A 26,507-nucleotide genomic window follows, 5' to 3' on the forward strand; every position below is an offset into this window, starting at 1 on the left:
TACAGCCATCAGCAGCCCCAACCACCCAGCGCATTGCAGGCGTCTCAGGGATGACAACTGGCGGCTGCTCGAAGAGTCGCTTTGTTTTATTCAAACGCCAGAGGTGAAGTACAAACTGTAGTTACACAGCGGTTTTGTTTCCTTAAAAACAGCTCTTGGTTACATTAATTCCAAACAACTTGCAAAAACTAAGTTGTTCAACAGGTTCGCCTAAAATGTTGGGTTTTTTTTTCAATCCGTTTAAAAAAAAGGAGTTGAATTCAAGGATTCGGAAGTAAAAGCGGTTATAGTTTTTTTCACTCTACAAAAAGGAAAGCGAGGATGCAGTTACAGATAGTTCACCACAGATTCCCGTTTTGAGGGGACTAGGCTTCTCCCAGAAACATCCTCGACTCCAAACGCAGCTTTTTCTGACCCATTAGTGGGTCATTTAACCTGAAAAAACCTGAAATCCTAAGGGAAGTATCTGTTGCATCTGGCTACAAGCACATGTCACACTGCTTCTAGGTAAGAACACAAGTATTACATACAATTTACATGACAAAAATTAACAACAAAAATAGGGTCAACACACCTGCGGTATCCTTTCCTGTCCTAAAACATCCACTAGACTGAAAAGAACGATGAAAGTTTCATTTAAATAGCTTGAATTAAAATTTTAGAAAAAGGGGTCAGTAAAACTTAAGTCCACATATCACCAAAGGATGAAACAGTTGTAAGCAACAATTTTAATTCCTGAAAGAAATCAAAACCATACAGGTCCTTTAGTGTTTTTACAAAGACTTTCCTAAAGGATTGAATTCATTTTGGAGTAGAACAGAAGAGGGAGGATTGCTTTGCTCTGCTGCAAGACTAAAAAAAAGAATCAAAGACAAAACCACAAGATGCAATACTAGCGTTTGAGCGTGTAACTTAAAAAGCACTGTGTGATGTCAACAATCACTACCGATTACATCAAAAATATTATACATTTACTTTTTTCATCTCTTAACATTATAAGATGGGTTGGGCAAATACCTGGCACCAAAAAATTGATGCATCATAGTTCCAATACGTTAAACAAAGTGTACTATATTAGAACATTAATATTTAAAAATTTACGTTGACTTCTCGTCCAAATTCAGATGGCTTACCGCTTCCTAGAAATCTTGTTTACCCTTCTGGAAAAATGAGCAAATGACTGACTTCACCTTCTTTCACAGTATTCAAGGTGACCGACACATATCCTAGTGGTGAGGTGAAGGAAAGGGTATTATTTGATATTGCATTGAAGTTACTGTAACAAACTAGTGTCACATTTTAGCAAAATCCCCCAGCAGTGTCATAAAGCGTGTCCCAGTTTTTCCAAAATCCTGTTGCAAGGGCTTCCTCCCCCACCAATGTAACAAGTCACTCCAGCACCCGCCAGGCGTCAAACACCGGCACAAATCTAACACTGACCTGAACGTAACCCCCGTGAGCCGTATGAGGAGCTAAGAGTTTATTCACCCTCTACTAATTATTAATCTTGATTTCCCATTTGTAGAGTAACATTATTGTAAAATCTAACTATCTGCAGCACCTGCACTGCTGGTTTAATTTCTAGAAAGAGCAATCCAGGTGCTGCTGTATTTGCTATACATTTTAATTGAACAAGTCTAATATACAATTCATATGTGAACATTATGCCATCCAAGTCCACACAGTGTCCATCAAATAAATCAATGCGATGTTGCAATAAAATACACGATCTGATTTATCTAATAAAGGTCCTCATCGCGTATCGTATCCGAGATAGATCCGATGCCTTTAGTATCAGCCTGAAGCCAGAGGCAATCGTTAAGAAATAACCAAGTGCGCTTTACGCGTGCGAGCTTTCTGACAGTATTTAATGATTTGCAGCATCTGCTTGTCGAGGCCAGCCTTCTTCCTCAACGCCAGAGTCATATTCTTCTTCGGATGAATCTTTAGTGGGAGCCCTATAATTAAAACGAACTGATCAGATACTTTAGAAATGGAGGAAAAGAACGGAGACAGTTCCATAGCTTCTGGTAAACATGCCACCTGCAAAGTGCCCCAGTGACAAATGTTCCGAGACAAGCATCCATCTGCTAAACCACCTTCTGATCTGAAAACAGTGCTGTGCAGGTTTACACTACTACCAGTATGTGGTCCCGTTACTGAATTCAACAGCCTTTTGATTTTCAGTAAAGTCGTTTGATTTAATTAGTAACTTTTAAATTTTCAGCAAGCGTTACCTGATCTAGTGGAAGGTGTCCCTGCCCATGGCAGGGGGGTTGGAACTAGATGATCTTTACGGTCCCTTCCAACCCAAACCATTCCATGATTTTATGGGTGCTGGTACTCTACAAAAATCACTTAAAGCGACCATCACCTTCAGAGTAATGCTCTCCACTCCAATCATTCCCTTGGAGACACTAGGTGTGCTGAGCCAAGCTTCAGGCACAGACACGGATGAATACAAAGCATGTACTCAAAAGAAAGTTGTCAAGAGTTGAAAACCAAGCCAGAGTTCCTAAATTTCAGGCCTGTGTTTTTGACCTGACCCATCCCCTCTCAACTCCATCCTTTGTTCACTAAAATTAAGACTTTTTTTTTTCAGATCCAGATTTGTCCAGTGCTTTCACGGTTCTACCACATCATTACCACAATACAATCTTTACAACATCAAATTGATTATTTTAACAAGAGTTCAGCAAATCAATAGATGTGCCTTTGCGGCTCTCCACTGCTGCAAGAGCAATGGAGAAGAAAACTGCAGCAGCCTGGAGCTTGCATAAAAAAAACCCAAATGACCTCAGTGGTAGGAAGTAGGAGGAGGAGGAAGGAAAAACTTCTGTTTCAGAAATTTCAGTACAGGTCACAGTTAAACTTCTCATTTTTACTGTTAACTTATGATGATTATAATTTACTTCTATTTCTACAGGTATACATACACACACACAAAGGGCTTAAAGTAACTTCATATATGAGTTTATTTTTAAATTTCTACTTAAAAACTAAAGCAGTACAAACCCAAAGTCTCTAGGACAGAATAGGCGCTAATTCAGCTGTGTACAGAGAAACCTTTTCAGGTTGTGTGCATGGTTTTGTATTTATACGCTTGCTCCTACAGCAAACATCAGAATACCCGTCTAGCTGTATTACTCGTCTGTTCTGACACTTCTGTTACGGTTTTACCTAATGTATCCTGGCTCTTTTTTGCCTTCTACAACATCTTTGTCAACTTCCACGCATACAATGTCAGAATTGGGCACTTCAAACATGGGCTCCAGCAACAGCTTTTCCTACAAGAAAACAGAGGGGGGGAAAAAAAAATATTTCCTTATGTCCTCTTCTACATAACAATACGGTTAGCAAGTGATTTTCAGAGCTAGAGTTTTCTTGGAAAAACTCTGAACACCCAGTTTTAGAAAGAGCCTTATTGTATCCATGTAAGACCCAGAACTAAGTGGGGTTCTGACTGAAAATTGTCACAATTAGGTCCATACACACAAACGTAGGCAGCTTCGTTTACTCAATCTGAGACTTAACGTACTCACCATTATAGATCGAAGACCTCTTGCACCAGTTTTTCTGTCCAGGGCCAGTCTGGCTATAGCCTTCAATGCATCTTCAGTTACATTTAATTCACACTACATAGAGAAAAATGGGAAGTTTAATTATTGCATTTATAACTCAGCAGTGTGTTGAGTGCGACAGTGCAAGTACTACCAAAACCAACAAAACAGTAGCGGTTTACTCGTTAGACCAGAACATTTAATGTTTAAGCCCAAAGCTTCAGCTACACTTCATTTTTGACTAACGTTACCAGTATTGACTATGTCCCCTTACCTACAACTACTGTAAGCACCTCTACAATACACGAAGTGGCTCTTGATGCCTATTAGGCAAGGTCAGGGATGTTCACTTGAATGTTAACATGAAGAACAGCTCAACTACTTCCAGATTACTTGCCCCACAAGGAGAGTTAACCAATCTAAACCAGTCAGGTTTTAACGAGATAGCTTACTTTTTTCCAGAGTGGGAAGGTGGACATGTGGGGGGAAGAAATTATTTCAACTGATATTTCAGATCGCTTTAACACTGTATTTATAAACAAGAAGAGTCGTCAAATAAAAATTCAAACCTTATCCATGCTGAAAAGTGCCTGGTATTGAGGAACCACGGCGTTTCGTGGCTCAGTAAGAATCCGTACAAGAGTTTTCTCATCCAGGCTGTGCAGAGGAACCACGACGGGCAAACGTCCCACAAACTCAGGAATCATGCCAAACTCAATGAGATCTCTGGCTTCCACATGACGCAGCAAACGATCTTTTTCTTCAATATCTTCATGTGGATCAGACTCTCCACTTATATTAGCGAGATCAGCTGCTGCTGCGGCCCTTCTGCCTTTTCCCATATTAGATGGTGTCCCAAATCCTAGATACTGAAAGAAAAACCCACCACGTTATGCTTACAGAACTATCATAGTTAAGTTTTCTTTATGCCACTAAATCACATTCCATGTGCATTAAAAAAATCTGGAGTGACTGATTACACTATTACATATTAATTCAAGCTCAAGATGTTACTTATAGTAAAATTAGACTCCTTGCACACAATCAGTTTCTTATAACACTTGATTCCATCAGTAAAATATCAATACATCAGCCTAAGAGCAAGTTTTTCTTACAATAAAAAAAGGTTAGCAACATGTCCTGTTAAGTTTACAAATACCAGTGACACTAAAAAGTACTCTTCAGAAGTGAAGCAAATGCATGCAAGTATGCTTACATGAAAAGCTACATGAATTACCATAAACAGTAATTTGGATTTGAGTCACTCCTCTGTTGTTAGAAACAGGGTGCACATTTTGTCAGAAAGCTGCAGCCCGAAGAACTCTGTCCTCAGACATTAATATGCTAAATAGCGAACTGCACGGCTAGGTATTTTAACATGATAGGTTTTAGCACTATTTGCTCAAACTGAGTATCAACAGTAAAAGCTTTTTACGACTGATATCCAAAGGTTTTCTCAGTTTCATACTTGGTACACTCCAACTGAAAGAAATCCTATTATAATTCCTAGAACTGTTTCACACATTCCGTTTTTAAGAAACACAGGACATGACAATAATGTAAAAAGTTAATTTTCTTCATAGTGGGGCTATGTTTAGCTGACCCCAACTGACCAAAGGGATATCCCATACCATATGATGTCATGCTCATACGATAAGCCCATCAGCAGATTTAAAAGGAGACTCTTTTCTACACGACTGCAGTCGCTCAGAAGAGAAGCGGGACACGTCAGTGGAAACAGAGAGGGAACAGTCTGAAAATGTTACATCCACATAGATTATAAACAGAAAAGTAAAACTTGACCTTAACCTCTCCCTTCATTCTTACTGCCAAGTATTATGCATGTTTTAAGAAAGCCATCAGGACTGTCATACAGCCCTGAAAAAGAAAAAAATCTTTACGTGTTCTTACTCAATCATCGCCGAACAGAGAGGTACTGCAGCCCATGGCCTGGTCTTAAGCCTAGTTTGTTCCTGTAATTTCACTCCCAGACAGAAGGCAAAGGTAGTGTGCTGGTTTTGGCTGGGATAGAGTTAATTTTTGTCATAGTAGCTAGGATGGGGCTATGTTTTGGAGTTGCACTGAAAACAGTGTTGGTAATTCAGGGATGTTTTCATTACTGCTGAGCAGCACTTACAGAAAGTCAAGGCCTTTTCTGCTTCTGACCCCATCCCACCCCAGCAGGGAGCAGGCTGGGGGGCACAAGGAGCTGGGAAGGGGACACAGCCAAGACAGCTGACCCCAGCTGACCAAGGGATGTTCCATACCATATGGCATCATGCTCAGCATACAGAGCTGGGGGAAGAAGGAGGAAGGGGGGAGATGTTGGGAACAATGGCGTTTGTCTTCCCAAGTAACCGTTACGAGTGACAGAACCCTGCTTTCCTGGAGATGGCTGAGCACCTGCCTGCCGATGGGAAGGAGCGAATTAATTCCTTGTTTTGCTTTGCTTGTGTGCACGGCTTTTGCTTTCCCTGTTAAACTGTCTTTGTCTCAACCCACAAGTTTTCTCACTTTTACTCTTCCGATTCTCTCCCCCATCCCACCGGGGGGGAGTGAGCGAGCAGCTGCATGGGGCTTAGTTGCCAGCTGGGGTTAAACCACGACAGTCCTTTCTGGTGCCCAATGTGGGGCTCAAAGGGTTCAAGATAACAACAGGTTTGACCGGAATGTGCCAGATCGAATTTATAGCTGTTGTTGCTGTTTAGCTGTTAATTGGCAGGCTCCTCCGCTTGCCACAGGGCTTGCTTGCCTTACTATATATTAGAGTCCAGTGCTCATTAGTGGCTGCTTTTTGCTTTCGCTGCTTGCTGTTCTGCTGTCCCGCTTATCATCTTACTGTGCTGTGCCTGGGAACATTTTGATAACAGCAGTGGCCATGCGCCTGGGCTGGCAGATGGCCAGGGCATCGCTGCTGTTTCCGTGCTGCTGTACCAGACAGGCTGGAACTCCAGCGTGAACTCGAGCCGAAGGGACTGCGACCTGTGGATGAGTCCACGCGGGAGCAGGACACCCCAAAGTATCTGTGGCCATGGATAAGTCCACACCTGAGCAGTCCATCTCGAAGCATCTGTGGCCATGGTTCTGTCTGTGCCATAGCAGGTACACCTCTGAAGGGATTGTGGCCCAAGGGAAGTCCACGCTGGAGAAGGTACGCCTCGGAGCATCTGTGGCTGTGGGTAAGTCCATGCTGCAGCAGGAACACCTTGAAGCACCAGTGGCTGTGCACGAGGTGACGCTGGAGCACCTCAAAGCGTGGGGCCATGGATAAGCCCATGCCAGAGCGGGTATGCCCCTGGAGGGACTGCAGCCATGGGTAAGGCCGTGTTGGAGCCGGTTCACTCCTGCAGGGACTGGGGCTGTGGGTAAGGCCACGCTGGAGCAGGTCTATCTCTGAAGGCGTTGTGGCCCACGGAGAAGGCCACGCTGGAGCAGGTGCCCCTCAAAGCGACCGTGGCTGTGGCTCAGTCTGTGCCGCAGCAGACATACCCCTGGAGAGCCTGTGGCTCACAGATAAGGCTCCACCTGGAGCAGGTACACCCCTAAGGGACTGCAGTCTGTGGATAAGCCCAAGCTGGAGCAAGGGGAGGAGCTTACTGCAATGTTAAATCCCATAACCTGGCCCAAAGGGACCGGGGTGGAGACCGTAATGGAAATCCTTTAAATTGTTGTAACCCGGGGTTTGAGTTGCATGTTACAGGAATTACTATAGCAGGAACCACCTGAACCAATGGAGGACAAGCCTCACAAGAAGCAGTGCCAGTGCAGCAGTGAGCCAACCTGGGCTGGCTTTGGTACCAAATAATTCCACACAACACACCACCTCTCCTGTCCTGAGTGACCCCTGTAAGAGATGGAACCAAAGCTGTGGACTAAATGAACTCAATGGACATTCTGTGGACATTTTATGGATATTTTACAGGGGTGGTCCATAGCCTAAGGGAATGATACCTGTGTATGGTATCAAACCATGGGAAGGGGAGTGGTGGTTAATGAGGACTTATTGCATAGTGTGGGACCTGAGCATGACCTAAATGGTATGGAATAAGGGGTGGAGAATGTGCTGGGCTGGGCTGGGATAGAGTTAATTTTCATCATAGCAGCTAGGATGGGGCTATGTTTTGGAGTTGTGCTGAAAAGAGTGTTGCTAATAGAGAGATATTTTCATTATTGCTGACCAGTGCTTACACAGGGTCAAGGCGTTTGCTGCTGCTCACCCCAGCCCACCAGCGTGCAGGCTGGGGAGCACAAGGAGCTGGGAGGGGACACGGCTGGGACAACTGACCCAGGGATGTTCCATACCGTATGGCGTCATGCTCAGCATATAGAAGTGGGGGAAGAAGAAGGAAGGGGGAGCATGTTTGGGGGGATAGCCTTTGTCTTCCCAAGTAACCGTTACGCGTGACAGAGCCCTGCTTTCCCGGAGATGGCTGAACACCTGCCTGCCGATGGGAAGGAATGAATGAATTCCTTGTTTTGCTTTGCTTGTGTGCACGGCTTTTGCTTTTCCTATTAAACTGCCTCTGTCTCAACCCATGAGTTTTCTCACTTTTATCCTTCCAATTCTCTTCCCCTTCCCACTGGGAAGCAGTGAGCGAGCAGCTGCGTGGGGCTGAGCTGCCAGCTAGGGTTAAATCACAACAACCACTTAGGTATGGACAGCAAGTCCTCTACCAACACCCTTCAACCTTCCCCCGCCCTGTTTTTTTCCTATTTGCATATGCTAAAGCTTTCTCTGTGGAAGCAGAGACCACTGCAAGCTACTTAAGCCTACTAACAACAGGCTTGTTCTTTGCTATCTTTCCTAGGCTTGACCTCAGGTTCCCAGATAACAGATGTAAAACCACTGCTCTACAAACAATCTTAGTGGGTTTACAAATATAGCAACACCTTTAGGAGTCAGTACTGTGAACAGTAATTAAGATAACAATTTTTCAGTTCAAATACAACCTGATGCACTTACTTTTTCATTTTTCCTCCTGCTGATAATTCTGTCAAGACCATTAAAAGCACCAGAAGCTACAAAGAGGATGTTCGTTGTATCAACCTGCACTGTTTCTCCACGTAGTTTACGAGAATTCTTTTCTGGAACGTTTACTATTGTGCCTTCTAGTAATTTTAACAAGCCCTAAGAAGGAGAGAAGAAATAAACGATATAAAATTCCACTGTGTAGCATCATGTAAGAAGGCACACCATACTGTACTTACTTTCACAGGTGTACTTCCTTTTTTTAGTCCTTTATAATAACAGTAAGAAATCAGTTTTCCATACAAGACAAACAACCCTGCTCAAGGACAGACAAAAATCTTTCTTTAATGTGACTCCCATACACATTATGAGCTGCACTTAAAGAATTGCTTTAACAGTTTTGCCAAAAATGGAAAATGTTATCTAATCTTGCCTACATTATGAAACTTGCTACTCAAGTGCTGCAAAGATGGTTTTCAATTAAAACATTTCTATGAAGCAGTCTATGATTTGTTTTTGAGGGTGGTTTTTTTTTTTTTTTTTTGAATGAAGACAGTAAAGAGGAAAGATAAGGGTTTCAAAGGTTAATAATTAAGGAACTGAAGAGCTACGCCTCTATACACTCCTGGGCTATTTGACATATGATAGGATGCTACATAGGCTCCACGGGCCCTTCACATAAAAAGTAAAATCACTCCACAGAAGTACTTACTTGTTGAACACCTTCTCCTCCGACATCCCGTAACTGATGAATACCAGGAACACTGCCAATCTTATCTACTTCATCCAGAAAAACAATTCCTGTGGTTACAGAAAATGGATTTAAGAGAAGCAACAACTTACACACCGGGAAGAACGTAATTTAAGATAGCTGCAGTCTGTTCCACTGCTATACTGTAGATGGTAAAAATGTATGCGATCTTGTCCAACTATGGACAAGAACAAAAACTACAAGATACGTTTAGAGCTCTTTTCAGGTTTATTATTTCCGATTTAACGTGTTAAAATTCAGGTACATGGAACAGGAATATAAATTACAGAAACACTGGTTGTCTCAAAGTTTAGAACGCTTAGGCAAGATTAACGCAGTCTATGAATGAACTTCAGGAAACGTATTGTAGAAGTTTACCTTGCTGAGCTTTTTCTACATTGTAGTTGGCATCTTGCAGGAGTTTCGCAATAACAGATTCAATGTCTTCCCCAACATAGCCAGCTTGAGTCAAGGTAGTACAATCGCAGATAGCAAAAGGTACATCTAGGCATTTAGCTAGAGTCTGAGCCAGCAAGGTTTTACCTGATCAAATAAAAACCGTATGTTACATCTGCCATACATTTTTCTAGAGCACACAAACCCAAATATTTACCATAGGATCATCATTACTGTCATTAGACATTTTGAATGATGCCAGCATGTTCATATATTCACATATTTACCATGGGACCCAGTTTTCGTACGTACTCTTTTTTTATGTTGGGCAAGCTGTATTTCTGAATTAGACTAATACTACCCACTTGAGGCAGCTTGAAACACAGACAGTATCACAAATAAAATGTCACACACTATATAAACCAAAATCCATGTACTTGCATAGATTAAAGATTAAATAAACCAGTAGCACTTTGGAGACACTGAGGGTGCAGTACAAAGTCTAATTGCTGCTCCTTTGGAGAGAAGCAAAATTAAAATATTATTTAGTGAATATTCTCCCAAATAGTTTGCAAAATGCTATCACTTCAGCACACTCCTGACTTCTTATGAACACAGAAATGTAATTTCTCTTTTAACCCCCATGTAACTGATCCATCCCAGAGGTGAAATAGCACTAACCACAGCATCTCAACTTGCCATCTAATGCAGAGAAACTTTAAACGCATTTTATTTCAGCTTAGTGAAAGTTGCATCTTTTAATCAGTCAGCAGATATAGGCATTAAAAAAAAAAAGAAAAAAGAAAAAAAGAAAACCACATGACTAGACCTCCTTCCTTTTCAAGGCCATTTAGCTCAGCTTGTTACCATGGCACGAAAGCACAAAATCCCAGTTTGGAATTCACAGGTTCGCTTTTTGTACACCAAATTGGAATAGTCACAAAAGAGAAAAATCGCTCATTAACAATCAATTCTAAGAAAAATCTGACACCTATAAAAACACACAGCTATATACCTGATCCAGTTGGTCCAAGCAGCAAAATATTACTTTTTTCAAGTTTTATGTCATCATTGGGTGAATCTAGTACTTCTCCTCCCCGTTTTTCCTGAGGTATCTGCTGGTTCATTTGTTGCTGCATCGATGCTCCTAAAGCATTACCGTGTGGACTGATTCCAGCAATCTGCAGGAGTTCTGAAGGGAACAATAGCAGTACTGTTTGAGCACTGACAAGGTCTGCCATTACCTTAAATACACAATAAAAGCTTGGTTCTTCTGTTTTGTTCTGCAAACCTGGAATTCTATGTATCTGTACAGAAGTTTAGAGACAGGACTGCAACAGAAATATGGTCTAATTATTACAAAAGTATCAGTTCCAATCATATTTTTTGCACAAGCACATACTTGCATATACAAAAAGAATTTCCAGTGGTACAGTAAATTATCTAAAAATATTCCTCTACATTAAAAACAAGTGCTAGAGAAATGTTCAGTCCTTACAAATTGACTCATTTTAATGGTAACTTTTTTTTTTTAAAAAAAACACATGAGAAGAAATAAACCCAAACTACTGATCTCTATGATGAGAAAGTACAAGAACTGGCATATTATAACAATTACAAAAGCAATGCCCAGGTCTACTCTCAAGACTTAAAGACCTGTCTTAGTTCAGTTGTTACAGGTTTTGTCTCTACAAGTGGATATGGAGATTGAGCTGGATTTTCTTTTTTCAGAGCACCAGTTTTAATTGGCTTGCAGGGTAGAATTTTGAAGATTAAGAAAACTGGTTTGAAGAGGTGTAACTGGGATTACAAATTGATCTATGCTAGACTAGGAAGAAGTTCAATAGCCAGTGAGAGTTCCTGTGGACTGAAAATTAACATAACTGACATCACCCAGACAAAAAAAAAAAAAAAAGGGCATTCTGAGGTTCAAGGTGACAGTGCCTTTTAAGAGTATGCAGAAAACAGTTGCATAACTTCCTTTAGCTCACATCATATTCTGTATGGCATTACTAATATAATCACACCTCAGATCTAAGTTAAAAAAATCAGTTTTACTTGGTCTACTGAGAATAATTAAGGGCAGATAATTATTTAACCAACTTCATAAAATGTTTTTTTATATTTTACTTGCTTTCCACCTAGAACTAGACAAAAAGTCAGATCCTAGTCACCCCGTTAAAACCACACTCAATGCCATCTATTCAATTTACTTGCAGAAGAAAAGCAAACAGGATTTTACCCAGCATTTCAAACTATCAGTCACTAAAGACTATTCTACATTAACGTCAAAAGAGTAGATATTGCAGAGGAGGACATGAGGAGAGAGTTCACTTACTTGTAAATCTGTACTCATCCTCCCGTCTTCTGATTTCTAATTCTAAGAGAGAGGATGAAAACAGTAATAAAAAAATAAGTTTATAAAAGCTTATAAATTCTCCACCTCTTGCCCTCTTCTGAATACATCTCATCACTGTGTACGAATGTATTTCTAACAAGAAATCCCCACATGAATTAGTTTTTAGTGCTGTCAAATTTAACCCCAAACCCAACCTGCATGCTTTAAAATGACAGCAAGCTTTCTACTACTTGAAACAGTAACAATCTATTACCTCTGATTTTCATTTTAAAACCACTTATAGAAGGGGAAAAAAAATGCTATAATTTTGTTTTGAAAAGGCTTCTTTAAGCTCTCATTTATATCTGAGCATTACAATGTAAGATTTTACATAATTTGAAGTACTATCCATTATAAACAGTCACTGCCACTCCCTCTGGGTGTGCAGCATTTTATCTTTCTGTGGAGGGCCAGGAACTTCTCTATGCCATGTACATAACTGCTCTCCTACCATTACCAGAACAGTGCTACTAATGTTTCCCCCTCAGTTAAAATACTTCTTTATGTAAATCCAAAAAACAAAGTAGATTTCTGTTTGCTTAGCATACTATTTATTGCAAGACAGAACAAAACACCTTTAAAAAAATAGAAAAAAAAAATCAAGGTACACTTTGAATCAGAGACAGTAACATAATCCTACTTCTAAAAATAAATTAGATCAACATAGCTACACACTTACTCAGTAGCAAAAGTTCTGCCAAGAGTAACTCCATCTACACCTGCTAGATATGGAACAATACTATGGTGACCAACAGATGCTGCCAAGAGCAGCAAGCGAGGTTAGAAAGCTAACTATTCATCAAATTACCTATGCAAAATATTGTCTTAATGATCTGCATTGTTGCTTGCAGATTAAGCAGCAGATTTACCGTTAAGCAGTAAATGAGATTAGAAAGAAAAGTTTAGGAGGCTCGCTTTATAAAGGAAAATACATGCGTCAGTAAAAAATGCCAACCATGCAATACGGTAGGCAACACCCATGGCTTCGTAAACCTCCTGGATTACTATTTAAATAAATCACAGAAGTTCACATACAGCAAAAATTATATTTAGTAGAAATTTTTTTTAGATCATTTCAATTCAGAACATCTAGTTTCTTAAGTTTGGGCCCTGAAACGGTAAGCTTTATTTGACCAAAAAAAAATACCAAATATCATACAAACCTCTTGGTGTTAAAGAAGTCTGCTTTTCAACTTCTGCTTGCTGTCTCAGGTTAGCTGGGATATTATTGTAGATTCTCTTGTAATGATTGTACACAGCAACCGAAAGCACCTTCTTGGCAAAACACTGACCAACAACGTATTTGTCGAGGTAGTTATAAATCTGAAAAATAACTCAATCTTAGTAACGGTTCTAAATCAGCTTGCAGCAGAAAAGAAAAAATAGCATCTTGTGCCAAAGATGGACTTTGGTCTAAACCAACCATTACAGAACTCAGAAATAGAAACCTAACATCTAAAATACAAAATATAATCCTGTTGATAAGTTTACTTAAAAACCTGGTGCTTGCACAATCATATTGTGTCTGTCAGCTCTCCCCTACTAATGTTTAAACTCATTGTCATTTTCACCCAAATTTGTCAGAGGAACAGAAATTTCAAGGCAATGTCTTACAAGAGGTCTATCCCGGAGCCACATGCAGCTTCAGAAATCATTACAGTCCAGTAGGAACTGAGAAACACAATAAGCTCCCTCACTATTCGGGAGAGGGAAACCAAATGATTTAGGATGCGTCACCGCCAAAAGCTCATCAGCCAAGGTTCTCAGAGAATCATAGAATCGTTTAGAATCATAGAATCGTTTAGAATCATAGAATCGTTTAGAATCATAGAATCGTTTAGAATCATAGAATCGTTTAGAATCATAGAATCGTTTAGAATCATAGAATCGTTTAGAATCATAGAATCGTTTAGAATCATAGAATCGTTTAGAATCATAGAATCGTTTAGAATCATAGAATCGTTTAGGTTGGAAAAGACCTTTAAGATCATCCAGTCCAACCATTAACCTACACTACCAAATCCACACTAAACCAATCAAGGGTAGACTAGACTAAACCATGTCCCCAAGTGCCACATCTACCTGTTTTTTGATCACTTCCAGGGATGGGGACTCCCCCACCTCTCTGGGCAGCCTGTTCCAATGCTTGACTACCCTTTCCGTGAAGAAATTTCTCCTAATTTCCAGCCTAAACCTCCCCTGGTGCAGCTTGAGCCCATTTCCTCTTGTCCTATCACTAACTACATGGGAGAAGAGACCAACACCCACCTCACTACAACCTCCTTTCAGGTAGTTGTAGAGAGCGATAAGGTCTCCCCTCAGCCTCCTCTTCTCTAGGCTAAACAACCCGTTCTCAGCCAGAAACAGGCCAAATAAAAGGTTCAGCAACTACAGAAAGAAGCTGCTAACGTTAGGGTACAGAATATGAGTCCATAGAAGGAAATAAAGGCTACTACGGGGTTGGTGAGGGTTGAGGTTAGTCTCAGGGTCACAAAGAGAAAATGAAGGTACTGGACTTCAGTCACAGGACAAAGCCAAACAAGCACAACTACTTTTATTGGATCTACTTGTTCCCCTTATCAGCGCTCTGCTGGGTCACATCGCTCTCAAAGGTTTAATCTTGAGCTAATCGTCTTTCTTGTTTGTTGCTCTGTCACAGTAGACCGTTACACACCTGACACAGAAGTAAAGCATTTCACCATGCTGTAATACAAAGAAACACTGGGGTGAAATTAAGAACCATACCTTTTTCGGTGGAGGCGGTGGCTTCTGCTGGAATGCCAATTTCACAGCTTCTGCTGCTGACTCGGGCTCTTTGATGATGCTCTTTTTTGTGTCTGCCTCTGACAGTACAACGAAAAAATGGTGACACTTTTCACACTTCACAAAACGGGTGGAAGCTGCAGAAAAAGTAAAACAAGACGGTAAGAGGAATTGCTCAGACAGCATTCATTTAACTGCCTGAGTTTGTCATACCCAGGACAAGCACCTGTAAGACAGCACAGCCCCCTCTGTGTTTACATAAAACTTCCCCTTCCTTCACCTTAGAAGCTTTAAAAGCAATTATTGGACTATGAAATTTGACACAGAGGGAACGCAATTTGCCCGAGAAGTCACAACACAGGGCAGCAACCAAACAAGGCGTTAAAAAGCAAAAATCTGTTTCGTACTTATTCAGTAGCACTGCACTCAGAAGAGGAAACTTTGCATCTCAGAGCAACGCAAAATTAATGAGGGCTTCTAATTATGCAGGTCCAAAACCAGCAGGCAAAAAGAAAATTGCGGTTCAGACTACTCGAAAGTGCAGGGAAGCAATCTACAATATTAAAGATAGCACGCAGCAGGTTCAGGAAAGGAGAGCTGTGGCAGCTCCGGGTCTCCGCATCCCGCTGGCTGTGGAACACCACAGAGCACGCTCGAGCCACCTAAGCCCAGGACACAGAGCACAGCGGGGTCACACAAAGCGCTCATCCCAACAAGAGGCAGCTGTGGTACACAACAGATGATCAGGACTTTGATGTTTTGCAAGATCTTCTGCTTATTTATTTTTACTGTCAGGAGTTGAACAAATTTCTTTCCAATTCCAAAAGCCAAACCCTCTTGACTTTGTGACTTTCTGAACCATGTCTCAAGAAGTCATATTATCTGCAAAAAACTGGTTTCAAAAGCCTGCAAACTAGAACTTGCACTATTTTTTTTCTCCCCTTTGGAAAAGCAAAGTTGAAATAATCGAAAATAGATAGTAGAGAAGAATAAACTTGTAATTCAAAATAGATCTTTTCTGACCATATTGCTATGCTATTAAATGCAAATCATGAGCAACAGGACTGATTTAAAGTAAATGTATTGAATTAAAAGCTAAGTGAATGTAACAAAACAACCACATGAAAAACTTCAATGTCAAAACTTCTGAAATCATAAGAAGTTTTTAGATAATGGCTTGAACACTGTAGCACCAGCTGATTTTAACAACAACCTCTAGCAATAAACAAGCTGTTTATTTATAACTTGTTGTTGCCTCCCATCAATGATGCCATTTTGCTGGCATCAGCAAAAGAGGAGTGGGGTTCTTTTTTTAATATTAAACATACCTTATAACTGTGTAAGAAAGACCAGCAGATTATTTTAATAACGTAGCACATAATACTGTGACCATCACAGCTTTATTAACTCTACTCCAAAGAAAATTTGTGTAACAGCTGGGAAGTTCTCCTGGCAACATTCCAAATTACTGTTATCTGCCTGATGGGAATGCAATGGAGAACCACTTGCATGCACCCACCTCCCTTGCATAACTATTATTTAGCAACAATATTGCAGGGAAAAAAACCCCAAACTTTCTCCCAGTGCTCACGCAAAACACTTCTGGTATTCTTAATGACTACGCTGCCATGAGGCTGTTGTCCTTCCTTATGCAATGTTAACAGTCAGCTTTATTAGGATGGAATAGTCATGAGAATACTTGCCCCCTTTATAGATCCACAGGAATGGTTAAAAAAATAGAAAATAAAAAGCAGGCTATAAGAATAGTATTCTGCATCTTTAAAACATCATTCACTGAAAAAAATTATTATGCAGAGTACACTTTTAGCAATTACTCCAAGGAGCACAGAGGAAGGTTATTAGAGATCTTCCTAATTTTCAGCAAGACCAATAAGGTCTGGGGTTTCAGAGAAACTTTGATGTATGGGGCGCTTGGGGAGGAGACTTGGTTATCAAAACACAGCTGTGAAACTGGCCAGTTTCTGTCATCTACACAGCAATCTGGAAAAAAGTATCAATAGGAGTTTTAACAGAACAAAAAAAATTGCAAGCAACTTTGCTATCTTAAATACTGGCATGTTTTTATATGTCCTTTTAGCAAACACGTAGAAGCACAGCAAAGAGCCTTCACATCAAATTACCTCACTGTCATTAACATGTCTGCAAATATTTACAGTGTGATAAAATGCAAGTCAAGTGTTGGTTTTGATTCAGGCAGCATTACCACAGAGGCTGCATTTGCGAAGAGATTTCTAAAAGCTGACCTTGCCAAAGAGAAGCACCGGGTTTTTACAATACATACAGGAAGCCAAAACAATTGGAGGATTAACCTTAAAAACGCTTGCAGGGTAGAGATAATGGGTTACTATTAAACTGCTCTAAGGTAAAAAGACATCAGGAAAAAGAGCGGGGAAGCTTCTTGCCTGTTAAGTAAGTACAGTAGCAGGGAAGTCTTGCTTTGGAGGATAGGAGCTAACCTGATGGCATCAGGTGGAGCCAGCAAAAGTAGCATGTAGTTAAGGCTTCTTATGTCAATCAGCTTTAATGCTATTGGATTTCACTCTACATCTGAGGCTCAGATCTTCACTCACTGATCATAAAACTCTCCTTACAGAGTCTCACAACCCAAAACAATACAGAAACTGCTGAGAAAGCATGTCAAAGCAAAATTCCCTTTGGTTTGCATCGTATTCTTCCTTTTTGTTGTTAAATTAAATTGTTAAGTACTGGAAAACCATTGCCAAGCAAATCCTTGTGCAAGATTTGCAGATACAAAGCGAAGCCCCATTAAAAACAAACTCCACAGGACAACCAGCCTGTCACGCTGCCACTCAATGGCAATTAATTTACTAATAAACGTGGCTTTTATTCAGTATTTTGTTTCCCTACTTCTCTCAAAGTGACTGAAAAAACTACTATTTAAGAACTGAAACAAATGGTAATTGCATATTTTCCTTTGGCTTTAGGTATTTACTTAAGGCTCTGCAGTTCAGTAATTCAAACCAGATTGGAACAAATTCATTTTTCCTGACTACACAACATCAAAGGCTTCTCTGCAAAACCAAGTTACAGTATGTTTAATACAGCCTGCAACCCATTCATTTTGGGCAGAACAGGACAGGATTTTTTTTTCTTATTAGTTTTTGTTTTCTTTTTTAAAATAGTTTTTAAGATAATTAGAACTTAGCTCTTCCATTTTCCAGCACTTTACGTTCTACATTTTGGCTGGGAAGCAGCGTGCTCAAATTAACAGACGAAACCAGAAAGACACAGGTCCAGAGAAAACTTAACCCTGACTCACAGGAATTTCTGAGAAATTAGAGCAATTACAATTTTTGGTTTAATTTTTTTAAGTTACCAATTAATTGAAAACTGATGACTGCTGTTCTTAAGATGAACAAAAAAAAGTCTGCTCTACTCCGTTATCTGGTGACACCGTGCTTAGTTTGAACTAGTAACAGACTTTATATAAAGGCTGTAAAACCCTAAAGCCTCAGAGTAGAATGTGCAAGGATGAAAAAAGTAGATACGCTCCCTAATTCACAAGCAGACTTCCTCACAGTTTGACTTTCAAGCTTCTGACAAATCCAACCAGCTGCAACACTGTTTTTATGCAGCAAGTGGGTTTCCAGTCCCAAGCTGTTTACAGAACCCGTGCCGTTCTGATGCCACAATTCAAGTGCGGTATCACCACTCATGAATTTGAGATTGCACATAGCAGACATTTTCTCCCATAATGTTAGTATGAATAAATCCTCTTCCTAAGCATCCTAAGGAGGTTTTCAAGCATGCTTAAAGATTCCTAGCGACACTGGCACTACACTAAATCGCATCTCTGCTTTCCAGGGACACACAGTGATTGTTCCACTCTGGGGCAATGCCCGAATATTTCCACATAAAAGCTCAAACTCCAGTAATAAGGGGAGCAAACACACCAGTGAAGTGAGAGAGTTTCAAAATGTCTCTGTCTACTCATGAAGCATCCGATAAGAAGGTAAATGAGGTTAAAAATCCTTCCACTCTTTTCAGCCACACCTAATCCAGGGAGAGGCCAACATACTGAATATCACACAGGACTGTATTTCTGATTCCATCAACTAGTGCCAAATTTTTCAGAAAACCTTGTTGCCTACAGTTTCAAAAAAAAGAAAGGGCTTACTATTTCTGGAAAAAAAAAAATAGTAGCTGAGGACCGATCCTTTTATCTAACATAAATAAATATATTGTTATTATAGAATTGTCTTGTGATTCATGATGTTTGATCATTTTTATTAATTAGTATAAAGAGTAGCAGCAAACAATAGCACATCCACTCCTTAGTTTCACCAACTGCGATATTAACAACGGTTGAACAAATTTATGCTGACCTTGTCTTAAGCTTCTCTGTGCCTGAGTCTGATTATGACTTGATACTTCCTCCTTGAGCCCCAGCAACTGACAATGGGTATCTGCTTTCTGACAGCTATTTTCTAGGCTGGTCTCATTAGTACTGAAATAAGGAGAAATGTCTTCAAGTCTGATAGAACCTAAAGCGTAATTGGCATTAATTTGGACTATACTTCAAAAAAAAAAAGAAGGCGCTACTGCTGCTGGACACGAGGCATCTGACACATTTTGGATTTTCTATTTGGACTTTCCAGCCTCCTATTTGGAAGGTATTAGGGGTCTGACTTTGCCATAGAAGACCATCCTAGTAAGCTGTCTGTCATATACTAATTCCTCTGCTGGATAATCACTTTGGTACATGCAAGACTAAAGTTTTATTATATAGCAAATAAAGGACAGGCATTACAAACATACATATACCTAAATATATACTTATATAATGGACAGAGAGAAGTATCAGTACTTAAAATGGTATCTTATATGTGAGCATCTCTTCCACCGCATAAAACGTAACAAACTAGCTTAGAACTCCATATTCACAGTTGCGGTCTGCATTCCAGTACTATATTCTGCTCTACCACACATCATAGGAAATTACACAAACGTATCCACAGAGACAATACAAGCTCACACCAACGTGGCCAAACTAAGCATAACAAAATTTTTGACATTGTACAATTACTTAGGCTAAAACTTAGCTATCAGGATGACGTTAGATCACAAATATAGTCACATTTGTGTCTATTTAAAAAAGAAAGTATTTATTAAAACTTACACACAAAGGTCTCCACGTGTGTGCACAAGTCACCGCACTTCGGGCAGCGCAGCTGGTTCCCTCCTTTCCCAGAGCTTCCAGAGCTTGACTTTTTACCACCCCCGTCACCGACAGACTTCTAAAAAAGATTTCCAGACAATTAGCCCCAAACAATGGAGCTGTTACATTAGGCATTTAGCAGCATGTTTATGGAATCCAGTAATGTGAATATTGCCAATAGCTGAATGACAAAATAACTATTGTCAGGATTTTTTAAAGGCTTTGAAAACTTTGAACAACACGATATAAACATTTTGAAGTGTACACTCATCTGCATCTCCCAGGTCTGCCAATTTTGGATGCCCACGAAGAGGCATCCCATATCTACATTAGAACTGCTTGAGTGGCACTAGAACAGTAACAAGCTAAACTGTGTCAAGAATTTTTTAATAGTATGTTTCAATATAATTTATTCAAACCCCAGAAAAGAAAACAAATCATACTTATAGAGAGAGTCATTTCATTATTGCAACTGCGTTGATTCTAAGGGTTTCTGAAGCCACAACTCTTCTCACATCCTTGACAGATGTAGCTATGCTGGCAGATGGCTGTAGGGTAGATATGGCCTATAAAACAAGCATCTCAGAAGCTGCTTGGAAATATTTTATTTTTTACTTCTAAGGTAGAGTTCCCTGACAGAGACCTACTTGTCTTTCTCCGTGTTACCCTGCTTAGTGGCATTCAAGGTTAACATTTTTTAAATCTATATTCATTCTATGCCTTCATAATTTGATTAACAATATAAGCTATTATATTTCAGGAAACAGCATCTCTCTTCTCTTTTCTAAGGCAGTTCCCCATTTTTTTAAAACCTCTCTTCCCTACTCATTTCTTCTTGCAACCCTTCAAGAAAAAAAAAGACTATTAAAAGTTTTTTATCTTCTTTATTTGTTTAAAAAAGTTTAATCTTAACCTTCAGAACACACCTGTGTCATCTGGACAGTTCCTCAGATGTCACAACACGCCATACTAAGGCAAAGTTATTGCCTGTGAACTCTCAAAATCTTATTTGCTGACTAAAGAGCAGTTTTATTCTCAGGTAATCATTTATCTGAAGAAGCTGTTTATTAACTATAATTATAGAGAAAGACTAGGATGAAAATAGATTACAATTTACTAACAAGAATAAAGCTAGGCTCCTCACAAACTTGTCTTGCTTTGTACAACTACCAAATCAGTGCTGGGGAAAAAAAAAAACAAAAAACAAACAAAACATTTTAAAATGCACTTACTTTAAAAAGCCTGCTTGGGAGTAGCAGGCTTTTGAAGGAGAATAGTTCTGATTACTACTCTTTCCTGAGATCCGGAAACCTGTTGTGGATTTATAACATTCTACAAAGTCTTCCAGTGTCCCTTTATGCTAGGCAAAAAAATTTATAAAACTGGGAAAAGCATTATGGGATGTTTATAAGGTTTGTCTGCTAACAAATTCACAATACATTTATTTTTTCTTCACTGTCAGTTGTAGCAATTTGAAGGATCAGAAATATCAAGAGTTAGCAACAATTTCAAGAAGATTCTTCTTTTAAGTAAGGAAAAAAAACCTACTAAAAACATTCAAGAAACTTTTTATATAAACTACTGGAAAACTTAATGCATGGAGATTACCTTGCTTCCATCTCCAGAACCATCCTTGCTTGCACCATCCTTTGAAGCAAAATATGCTGGTGTTTCTGAGAAGTTTCTAAGAGGAATTCGTCTTAGGGAGCAAGTTTCAAAAGTCCCAAGTTTTCCTAAAACAGGGATGCGTGTACGACCACAAGTAATACCTAAAAAAAAAAACAAACCCCACATTAAAATTAAACATTAAAACTACTCTAGTTCTAATCCCAATGCCACCAAACCCCAGAATTTATTTACATTAAATGGAGCTCAAAGGTTTCAGCAACAGAACTCAACTCTGAGCATCCAAATTTCAGTTATCCGAAATAAATTCTCTTCACCACCTTAATAGTAATTTCATTAAAAGTTGCCTGGATTGTCCAAAAATGACCCCAAAGTAATTCTATCGCCTCTAACGTCAGACAATTGAGGGTCCTATTGTGTCATGAAACAGGGAACATCCCCGTTATGAAACCGATCCTCAGAATGATAAATACAATCAGCACTTATTGTGAAATAATTCAAGCCCTAAAGTAAGAGAGACCTTTGAAGTGTCTCCTTATTACGCAAAAAATTACCAGATAAGTGTCTCAGACTCACAGACTGCATGTCTGGATTTGGCTTCCACTTGTGAACTCTACTAAAAACTAGTTTCCAGGAATTTGAGGTACAGCTTGACAAAAAAAGTTGTCCTGAGGAAAACTGAAAGGTAGTGTCATATTTGGCACAGGCTGACAGACAGGCAGAAGTAAATTCAACATAATCTGAACTTTGTTGAACTAACTTATTGCCAACGTGAAAAAAAAACCTCTTTGAGAAACTAAACAGCCTCTTCCTCCTCTTGCAACAGCGGGTAGGATTACATTTCACGACTAGGTATGATGTGAATCAGCATGCACTTGTGATTTCAACATCTCTCAACATAGACAAGAGCCTGGAATCCATATCTCATGTCTCTCATTTAAAGTGGCAAATTTCTCACTTTCTCTCTGGTTTTGGTAAGAGCTCTGTAACTTACTGACAGAAGAGCTATATACCAACGATGACAATTAAAAACTTGCTGATAATACATGGCTTTACTGTTAGAGAGATGACAGAATCCTATAGAAGACTCAAAAAACTCTTCTAAAAAAAGAATAAAAACACTAAGAATGGCAAGAGGACTACAGTTAATTTGCTCTGAAAGAGGTAACAATGACACCTGAGAGCCAGAATCTTAGGCAAAAGAGGACATTTAAGAAAATTCACCTTGCTACTATAATAGGAAAACAGAAAAATAAAGAAGAAAAGCATTATGGATGAGCCTAAATTTACCAGGAAAACTCTTACAGGCTTCTGCAAAGTCACAACCAAGAAGACAGTGTCAAATGAGATTTGAAGTTGTTCTACTAACTTATGTGCTGCTTAAGATTCCTGAACTTGAAGATGATTTGCAGTTATTTTTAACATGACTAAAAATGTAATCTCTTAAAAATCTGTAATAGCATTACTTCTGTCTGTAAACGTGAGGGAGAAATAATGATCAATGTGCTTATGTGCTTTCCAATTTTAAATTCCCCTGCTGAGTGCCACTGCAACACAGCAAGACACTTCAGATTACATAGGATAAACCTTGAAAGTATCACAGTAACCTTAAAAATACTGGCTCACTTTCACAAGCAGTTGTGTTCTTTCAACTGAACCTGCAGAGAACTCTGAAGACTATGTGCGCCAAGTGCACTTGTCAGTGGAGAAGCAGCTATGGTGAGCGTTTACAGTGCAACAGCTGTCCTGCATTAATTCCCTGTCTTGGGGGCTTATTCCTCATAGATGGTTCCTTTACTGAGATTTGTTTTACCACTTCTAAAGGGAACTGAGAAAAGACCCCTTAACAAAATAAAAAACCGAAATCACCTCACCTCCCCTGAACAAAACCCAAAGTCACATAACTTCCCTGCAATACAGGGAGATTTGGCCTGTGAAGAAAGGATGAAGCACTAATACAGAAACTCAAACATTTTACCACTAAGCACTGCACGTGGACTGAAGATCACCGAGCACCCCCATGATGCAGAAAACGCACTAAAAACTGTACTGGATGAACTAGGAAAGTACACACAGTGTCAAGTACTGAGCCAGCAAGTGCCACGTTACTAACTGTGCCCATCTATCGATCAGAAACATGGCAGCTGTGGGGCTTCACCTCCAGCATTTGACCGGACGCTGGCAGCAGATCCAGGCTAGCTGGCAGCATTACACCCACGCTGTAACGCTTTTGTTGCTGTTAAATTCACTCTCACAAAAGTCTTAGCTGGCCAGCCTTTTGGGAACACTAAACTCACCCTGCTACATGTGCTGAACTCTAAAGGGTGTATGTAGATAGGCTAAACCAGAAAAAAAAAAAAAAAATCATATTACTGCTATATCAGCTTGTGGCTAAACACGAAAAGCCTTGTCCCTGTGCTTATCATGAGTGGTATTTTTTTGACAAAATATCATGGTACAATTAAAGAATGAAGCAGTAAGAAAGTGGTCACAACTACTTGCTTGCATAAATAAGCCCAGAGCAGATTTTCCAGAGAAATCAACATTCCAGCCCAATGCCTGGCAACTTCCACTGAATGATCCGCATACTGATAAACGCCGAAATATACAACAGCTGGCTTGCACAGCAGTATTTGCTCACACACACGACTGGCAGTCAGGGCTTGGGTGGTTTTTTGAAACAGTAAATTTAAAGGACATGTACCTAGCCTAAGAATGTTGGTAGGAGCAATGGCATCTAGCCAGGGCATTCAGATTAGCGTGTTAAGAAATAATGGGAGGCTCCTTTACACCTTATTAACCTTTAATTGGTACTTGAGGAAAGAAATACTGACTTTTGGGCCATGCTTCCAATGTCTGGGAAGAATCTACTGCCCAAGGAAGGGACAGGGAGACTGTGACAAGAGAAGCCTCCTCTCTGTCCCACACAACACCCGATCGACTAGACTGATCCACACACTCTGAATACTCTCAAGTTTCTACCAACCAGCAAAGCAAATGAAGTACCTGGCAAGAGACAACATAATCTGTTACAACAACAAAAACGGACCAAAATAAGTTTTTTAAAAAAAGAAAACAAACTTTCACAGAAAACTGATGCATAAATAATCTTATTACTCTGTATCTGTGTTTTAGTCTCATTTCTTCTTTTACATATCCCTTTTAAATCTTAGTTCTGACAAAAAAAAAAACCACCAAACTTTTTAAAAGATAATTCTGACATGAATTCAGAATGTCACTTGCTTTAAAGTTTATTGTTTCAGTGGGTTTACATGAGGCCACACAGGCTGGAGTTGAAAGTACTGGTTTAAACCCTTCAGCACAGGTGATGTCAGAGATGTAAAGTCAACTGTGATGAGTTACCTCACCTCCTGAAGGCAATAAATCATCTCTGACTCGTCGGGCTATTGCTGAGGGTACAATCATTCAAAATCTTGTGGCAAACGTGGCAAGAGCAGAGATTTTCAACACAATTTGGGGGTGGTCTGCCTTTCACCAGAAGCAGCACATGGTATCTCAACCCTCCCTACCCACAAGAACAGGATGAAAAGGGACAATAGTAAAAAAGTAACAGCCTCCCTCTGCTTCAACTTCCACTAAGTGGTTTGCACAGCCTCACCCTTCTACCAAGTTGGAAATAATTACTTTTTGCTAACTGAGCCCAAGCCTTTGTGAGAAATATTTCAAGTTTAGGTTGTAAAAAAAAAAAAAAAAAAAAAAAAAAAGCAGGCTTTTAATCACCCAGCTAATTAAGCTCATTTACTAGCACTGCAAGGTAACACGCACCGGACAACTGCTGCTGAAAATCACTCCCGCTGAAATAAATTACATTTCCCAAAAGCTATTCCAGCGCGGGCTAGTTTTCCAGAACTTTGCACCATGCAGTACTGCCCTTAATCCCCACACGCCACCGGCCGTCCCCTCACAGCGCCCAGGGTGCCACCAGCAGATTAATGGTAAAAAAGAGGCAAAGGCCGAAGCAGCCCCTCGTTGCCCAACCGAAGCGCTTATCGCAGCGCTACAGCACGGACTGCCCGGGCCGGCTCGGCCCCGGTCCCCTCCCACGGGAGGGCTCGTCCCCCGGCCCCGGGGAGCGCGGCCGCTCCCCGCTGACACCGCTCCGGCGCTGAGCCGCGGGCCCCGCTCCCGGGACAGCAGCGGCGGGCTGGAGGGGCGCGGGGCGGTGGCAGCCGCAGGGAACGGGGCTCCCCCCCAGGGAGGCGGCGGAGGAGCGGAAGGAGCCGCCGCGCTGCGGCCCCATACAGGCCCCGGGACGGAGGGCCCGGCCCGGCAACGGCGAGGGGAGGCCGGCGGTTACCTCTCCGCGCGGAGGGCAGCGTGGAGCCCAGCAGGCGGGCGGCGGCGGCGCAGCTGTGGCAGGCGGACATGGTGCGGCCGCGGGCCCGGCCCGCTCCCCCCCCCCCGCCGCCGACTAGGCCTCGCTGGCGGCGGAGCTGCGCGCCCCACCCGCGCCGTAAACACCCGCTCCCCCGCCCGGCGCCGCCTCAGTGACGGCAGCGCGCCGCCGCCGCATGGCGTCACGGCGCACAGCCCGCGGACTACTGCTCCCAGCGGGCACCGCGCGGGGCGCCTCGCCCACCGCCCAACCGGCGGCCGCGCGGGGCATCATGGGAGATGTAGTCCTGGCGGCGAGCGGCTGCCCCGCCGCGCTGCATCGTGGGAAATGTAGTCCGGGCAGCCGCGCCCCCTCCTTCCCCCCCCGCGTCCTCCCTCAGGCGATTCCTGCCCTCCCGTTCCGCTCCCCAAACGCAACGGGAGGAAAATATTCCTCTTTGGAGCCCAGAAATACTTTTTCAAAAAGCCTTCTGTGAACAACGAAACAG

The 26,507-nt window shown here is 41.0% G+C and overlaps 1 protein-coding gene across 3 annotated transcripts; it reads right to left on the minus strand.

Moving 5' to 3' along the window:
• Window positions 1-222: 222 nt before the first annotated feature.
• On the minus strand, window positions 223-26,051 carry CLPX (caseinolytic mitochondrial matrix peptidase chaperone subunit X). 3 transcript variants are annotated; one of them, XM_075714707.1, is made up of 14 exons: window positions 25,982-26,051; window positions 21,646-21,806; window positions 19,999-20,116; window positions 14,820-14,974; window positions 13,238-13,397; window positions 12,015-12,056; window positions 10,692-10,868; window positions 9,659-9,823; window positions 9,242-9,330; window positions 8,524-8,688; window positions 4,130-4,429; window positions 3,543-3,635; window positions 3,181-3,287; window positions 223-1,958 (listed from the first exon to the last, which is right to left on the minus strand). In XM_075714707.1, exons 1-14 carry the CDS (start codon window positions 26,049-26,051, stop codon window positions 1,868-1,870), a joined length of 1,893 nt encoding a protein of 630 aa, XP_075570822.1. In that variant the 3' UTR covers window positions 223-1,867. The 3 variants fall into 3 exon arrangements, with proteins under 3 accessions (XP_075570822.1, XP_075570823.1, XP_075570824.1); XM_075714708.1 differs by lacking the exon at window positions 25,982-26,051 and adding an exon at window positions 25,032-25,353; XM_075714709.1 differs by lacking the exon at window positions 12,015-12,056.
• Window positions 26,052-26,507: the final 456 nt, after the last annotated feature.

The sequence above is a fragment of the Pelecanus crispus genome, chromosome 7 (assembly GCF_030463565.1).
Source record: "Pelecanus crispus isolate bPelCri1 chromosome 7, bPelCri1.pri, whole genome shotgun sequence".
Taxonomy (NCBI): domain Eukaryota; kingdom Metazoa; phylum Chordata; class Aves; order Pelecaniformes; family Pelecanidae; genus Pelecanus; species Pelecanus crispus.